The 6,420-nt window shown below is 55.5% G+C and overlaps 1 protein-coding gene across 1 annotated transcript in view; it reads left to right on the top strand.

The window, feature by feature from the left end:
* Positions 1–6,420, top strand: part of DGCR2 (DiGeorge syndrome critical region gene 2) — an 88,880-nt gene that overhangs the window by 62,877 nt on the left and 19,583 nt on the right. The window contains exons 4-5 of the mRNA XM_023508018.1: positions 1,205–1,415; positions 2,944–3,020. Coding sequence (XP_023363786.1) covers positions 1,205–1,415; positions 2,944–3,020 — 288 coding nt within the window. The remainder of the gene's footprint in view (positions 1–1,204; positions 1,416–2,943; positions 3,021–6,420) is intronic.

Genomic DNA, 6,420 nt, shown 5'->3' with positions numbered 1-6,420 from the left:
GGGTGTGCTCTCCTCCCCCACATCCCCAGCCAATGAGGGGTGTGCTCTCCTGCCCCAGCATCCCCAGCCAATGAGAGGTGTGCTCTCCTCCCCCAGCATCTGCCACCAACTGGTTTCCCTCCGAAAAGAGTTTTCTGTGGTCCCCTCCTGAGATGGGAAGACTAGCCCTTGTGCTGGTGACAAGCTACCCGGCCTCTCCCTGCCTTGGTACCCTCATCTCTCCACGGGGGACAGAGCAGAGCCCCCTGTAGGGCCCAGGGCACTCAGGGAGCATGTGGTGAATGTGGTGCTGCACTCCTGCTCTCGGGGGCCACTGCCTCCTCCACACCTGAGGAGCCCCCTGTGCACTCGGGTACCGTCCTCGTGGTGGGCGGGCAGCACTGTCCTGTTTGCTGACATCACATGCTGTGCTTGGGCTCTGCCTCCCAGCTCAGGCGCCAGGGCTACCGCCTCCTTTCCCCTACTGTGCGTGCCTTTCTTCAGAAGTCTCACACGCATGCATGCACACTTTAACAAATAAAAACATGAGCATAAATCTCTAAGAATCTTACTAGTTCCACAGGATGTAGGTGCATTTAAAAATGAAATTTTTTAACAGCTGGCTTAGCTAAAGATTGTTACTTTTCTTCAGTGTATGAATAGGAGGTACCTAACATTTGAAGGTGTAGCTTCTACTGAACAGGTCATTAATGTCATGTAAGGTAACCTGTGAACGGCCAGGCCTTTCCAGGCCTGAGGGGCAGATTGACAGGTGGGAGACAGAAGACACTGGCTGGACTCTCAGAGACTCTTCAGCTTTGCCGGCTGTGGCAGCACCCAGGCTGCCTTTCTTCCTCTGTGGGAGGTGGGGGCAGTTCACACATCTCCGAGCCCTCCCAGCTCTGGTCTGCTGAGCGGCCGGAGAGGTGGGAGGGCCAGGTGTTGGGAACAGGGCCCCTGGGAGCACAGAGCTGTGCTGCCTTGTTAGCCAGATTGCTCAGAGGACAAGATCTCCACGCCAGTTAATTCAGCAGCTGTTCTTCTAAGTGTGTCTGCCCAGTCTGTAGTCTCAGAAGTAGGAGCTTTCTTTCTCCTTGACCCCCAGACCCTGCCCCCGGGCTGCCTTCTGAGGTGTGCCTGTCCCCAGTGCAGCATGTTTAATTTCGTTCTGGATTCAGATCCTAATGTGGGGGACGACGTCCCTTCTGTGCTTCATGTTTCCTAGGGAAGTGCCCAACAGGGTGGCACCACTATGAAGGCACAGCCAGCTGCTATCGGGTCTACCTGAGCGGGGAGAACTACTGGGACGCCGCACAGACCTGCCAGCGCCTGAATGGCTCCCTCGCCACCTTCTCCACTGACCAGGAGCTGCGCTTCGTCCTGGCTCAGGAATGGGACCAGCCGGAGCGGAGCTTTGGGTGGAAGGACCAGCGCAAGTGAGTCCTGGCCAGAGTCTGACGGCCGCATGGAGGCCAAGGGTTGGAGTGTGGAGGAGGTGGGGCAGGCTGAGTTAGCTCTGCGCTGACCTCACAGGGCTGTGGGCAGCCCCTTTCAAAGTCCCCCTCCATGGGCACAGCTGCACTTGCTTAGTGTGGGGCTCCGTGGGCCGGGCTAAAGTGTTCATAGGTAGGCAGAGGTTCCTCCTAGGACATTGATACCTCCTGTGCTTGGTGCTTGCTGTGTGTCTGCCCATTTGGTCCTCTCAGAAAGCCTACGGTGGGTGCATGTGACTGTGGCCCACCAACTGGCTCTTGACCCCCAGACTCAGCCTCCCTGAGGAGGGAGGGTAGACATGGTGGCCCCTGCCACACCCAGACCCAGTGTTGTTGGAGGTTTGTTTAGGGGCAGGGCTGTATGAGACCCAGGGTGTGCCACCACCGGAGGTTGCTTCCCACTGACCCATCCACACTGCTGGGAGAGGAGGTATTAGTGGTAGCCAGTTGCTGTCCCCCTTTCCTGGAGGGGAGGGCAGCCCTCCCTGTGGAGGAGTGAGCTACAGGCGCCTAGAGACGGCTGGGGCACTCTGTTGGTAGCCTGCTGCCCCTACAAGGCACAGGCTGCCGTGCTGCCGTGGGAGCACTCTGCCCTGTGGCATGTTGGCAGGGGCCTTCACCTCAGGACCTGAGCCAAAGCTGGGTTTGGCCCCACCGTTATGCTGTGTGATTTGCCGAATCACAAGACTGAGGTATTTTTTCTTCTGCAGCTACAAAGGGGGAGAAATAGCTTAGTGCAGTGCACTGTGCTGACCCCATGAGGACATGTCCGTGAGGCCACGGGGAAGCGACAGGGCACAGCCCAGCGGGTGAGGTCGCCGCTTCCCAAGATGACCGTAGTGCACAGTCCAGGCTGAGCTCAGAGCAGCCCTGCACCAGGGGATCTGCTGATGGGCAGTTCTGGGCTTGGGGCTGAAAAGCTGGGGCAAGGGGGTGCACACTGGTAGGTGCTTGTGGCAGTTGGCCAGGTTCCCTCAGTGCTAGACCGTGTGCTTTTAGGAGCACAGTGCAGTCCTGAGCCAGCAGGCTCCGAGTGTGAGCCACATGTACAACTTAACTCCCGTGCAATTCATGGGGCTCTGTGTCTTCATGGGAGTGTAACTCACCGTAAGATACATCCTTTAAATCACATTGGTCTGTGGCTTGAACGTATTCATAGAGCTGTATTCATGGGGGGCAGGTTATATTTACCAAGAATAAGGTTGGTCTTGGCTTTAAACCTGAAAGCTGTATTGGATCAGCTAAGAAAAACAGTCTTAGCAAGAGTTACTGGACATAAAAACTTTTTCTGACCTGTGGATTCACTACTTAGAATTTTAATGCATTTTATTAACATTAAGTGTTAACTTTCAATCACTCCTGTTTTAGAAGTGCAATGTTTGGAGGTCAATGTATGTATTAGAACAAGCAAACACAGTCATCGACAGCCCCTCCTTCCTGCCACTGAGCTCTCTATCTCTGTCCCCTGCAGGTTGTGGGTTGGTTATCAGTATGTCATCACAGGCCGGAACCACTCCTTAGAAGGCCGTTGGGAGGTAGCATTCAAAGGTGAGTGTTGCTGAGTTTGAAACTGGAGGGACTCATCTTTCTTGGGGGCCATGGCTGGGTCTCCCCTCTTACCTCTCACCCAGTGGTGCCTGGTCTGCCAGGGTTGCCTGTACAGAGAACATGGGGAGAGTGGGCCCCCATCACAGGCATGTGTGGCCATGGGAAGGGTCCTTGGGCCTTTTCCGGAACCCATCATCACATCTCACCTTGGCCTGATTTCTGACGGTCCGTCCTCCCTTTACAGTTAAGGATTGGGACCTGCAAATGAGCATACAGAGTGTGCCACTGTCAGGCCAGACAGGGAAGGATATGCCTTCCAGGACAGAAAGGGGCAGGAAGGAGACTATAGGCAAGTGAACTTGAAGCAAATACTGTGTGGGGTGACTCACAGCTTAATGCTGAAATACTGCAGTAATATGAAGGAGGTGGGCTGCACCGGGCCGCTGAGCTCCTGCCTGGCCTGCCCACCTTCCTGTCCCTGAGCCTTGGCACTGCTGAGCAGAGAGGGCCATGTCCACTGGCCCCGCTCCTGCCTCGGGCGGGTGCCATCCCATCCTGTATCCTCTGATGACCCATGTCAGCTCCACCACCATTTGTGTCCCCAACCTTACGAGTATATTGTTAAGACTTCCCACAGGCGGAGTGGACAAATAAATGGCTTTGGGGTTTTAGGCCCTGAAGTCACAGTGTGCCTAGTAGATGAGGCTGTGCTCATCATAGCTGTTGGGGGTGAATCTTTGAAATGGCGCGGTATGAGCTGGGCACGGTGGCTCCCCACCTGTAATCCCAGCACTGTGGGAGGCTGAGCGTCTGGATCACTGGATCCCAGAAGTTTGAGACCAGCCTGAGCAAGAACGAGACCCCATCTCTACTAAAACAGAAAAAAATTAGCTGGGTGTTGTGGTGGTGTCTGCAGTCCCAGCTACTTGGGAGGCTGAGGCATGATGATATCTTGAGCCTAAGAGTTTGAGGTTGCAGTGAACTATGATGACACAGCACTCTACCCAGGGTGACAGACTAAGACTCTGTCTCAAAAAAATAGAGAGGACATGAGTCTGTGTGGCATGACAGCCTGTTCTAGAAGGTGGGGGGACCTGGGGTCCTCATCCTTGAAGTGAGGATGGCCATGCCATGTCAGGGACTCCACTGGGGCATCGGGAGAGCTACTAATTTAGAAAAAAGGTTGAATGTGCATGGAGGTGTTGGCCACTGTGTGAAGGAGGTGGGGCCCCCTGTTCATGTGGCTCAGGTACAAGGGACCCCACAACAGAGGTGGGCGCCCTGAGCACTTGAAGCTCATGTGGATGCCACTTGTGCCCAGCTGAATTGACGTTGGAATTCTGTAGTGGTCACAAAACAAGTATATGGCTAAGAAAGATCCTTCTGCCAGTAGGTGACTGGCCCTGGCACAGCTCAGCCTCACAAGTAGTTCTGGTTGTCTGGAGAGAATCATCCCTGTTTCCCACATGCCGACCCCCGGCTCTCCCATTGTACTAACTATATCACACTGATTTTCAGTTATTTATCCTTGAAATTTATTTTAAAACACGAAAGTGGAAACAGTATGTTCAGTGTGTCTGTGTCACTTGCTTCGCCCCTCCCCCCACCTCGGGTCTCTGCACACACCACTGGCACTCACTCAGGTTGGCTGAGATCACAGGGGTTACTCAGAGGGGCCTCTTCTTCCCTGGACGTCTTTTCAGATGTGACCGTTCTTTCTTGTCTCCACCTTCCCTGCCCAGGTGCCATATCCAGTGGGGGACATGATAGTGCTGTAGGCCCCTGACCCATGAGGTTAGCAGACTGATGCCGTCCTGGACCAGCCTGTGGGACCTAGAAGCTTTGGTCACCAGTGAGGCATGGGCCAGCTGGTCTAGCACCTGCTGGAAAGCACAGTGCTGGGTGAGGTGACCATCAGGTTGGAATGGGGTCAGCTGGGGTCAGGCCATGGTTCTCAGAGCCGCTGAGAGGACCTACGCAGCCCTGGTGGGCATGTGCAGGCTTCATCTATGGGTGCTGAGGTGGCAGCACACGAAAGGAGGTTCTTTGTGGGTTCCAAAAACTGAGTGAGGGTCCTACTGCCACAGGAACTTGTCTTCAGAGGGTAGCCAAGCTGAAGGGGCGTCTGACATGGAGGTGGCTACAGGAGGAGACTTGGTGGCCAAGGCAGTTAGGTGGCATTCAAATGCCCTTGTGTGTCAGGCTTGGGAGCCAGGGCGTCATCCTGTGGTTGGCAGCAGCTCAGCCCGAGGCACCTGGGGGAGCCCTGCTAAGTAGCTCCTGTGTGGACCAGTAGGAGGCCTTGGGAAACTTGCTGCCACCGTTTCAAGCTGAGGACTGAGTCTGCCACTGTGGCAGTTGGGGAATATCCAAGAGGGACATTTGGCAAAGGGCTCTGCCATAGGAGATGGCATGAAGCCTGCAGTGGCTCCCGGTGGCTACCAGGGTACTTGGTACTTTCCTCCAGGACAGAGGTCCTTCAGGGAGAGCAGGATGCTGGGGTGGGAGCCTGGGGATTGTGCAGAGGCATTGGCTGGCCCAGGAGTTCCCCAGTGAAGGACAGTTATCCCCTTGGCTCCTCTCCCACCTTATGACACTTCAGACATGTCCAGGAGCTGTTCACTTGTCTCCAGCCTCACAGCCCGTCACACTCCCACTGAGACCAGCAGCTCCCTCCCTCTCTGCCCCCACCTGCCCTCCTTCTCACCAGTGGAGCAGCTGCCTGGCTCCCTGCTGGTGCGGGCTGGCCTTAGCTGCTGTCTGGAAACCTGGCAGTGATGCAGGGTACCCACTATGCCAGCCTGCTGTGATTGCACAAACCCTGTGGCTTACAGTACCTGCTGCCTTCTGTAGGACCACACTTGGGTGGGTGGGAGTGCCCGTGACCAACCCCCAGGCAGACCCTGGGCCTGTCTGGCAGCTTCCCTGGGAGAAGCACTGCACAGGTGTTGGTATGGTGGGCGGCCAGGAGGGGAGTGTGCCCTCCTCCAGCTGTATGTGGCTCTGGGGTGCCAAGGCACAGAATCCCGTGTGAACATTGTTTGGCTGACTGTCTGAGCCACCCTCTGACTGGGCTCTTCCTTGGTCTAGGCAGCTTTTGGGGATGCCCTGAGAGCTCTCTGGTGGCTGTGGTTGGAGACTTTCTGTAGTGCGCTGTGAATGTGCTCAGGAGACCTGGGCTGGCAGGTACCTTCCATGTTGGTGACATTTTGGGGGGTTTTTTTTGGAGTTTGGGAAGAACTTATTCAATTTTCAGCCTGTGAGATAAGAAGCCAAATAATGAAACAGTTTTTAAAAGGGGAAGGAGGCTCGGCACCTATAGCTCAACTGGCTAAGGCGCCAGCCACGTACACCTTAGGTGGCGGGTTCTAATCCCCAGCCCGGACCCGCCAAACAACAA

Source organism: Otolemur garnettii, unplaced genomic scaffold (genome assembly GCF_000181295.1).
Source record: "Otolemur garnettii isolate 467f Iridium unplaced genomic scaffold, OtoGar3 scaffold00218, whole genome shotgun sequence".
Taxonomy (NCBI): domain Eukaryota; kingdom Metazoa; phylum Chordata; class Mammalia; order Primates; family Galagidae; genus Otolemur; species Otolemur garnettii.
This window is presented reverse-complemented; position numbering and strand designations above follow the sequence as displayed.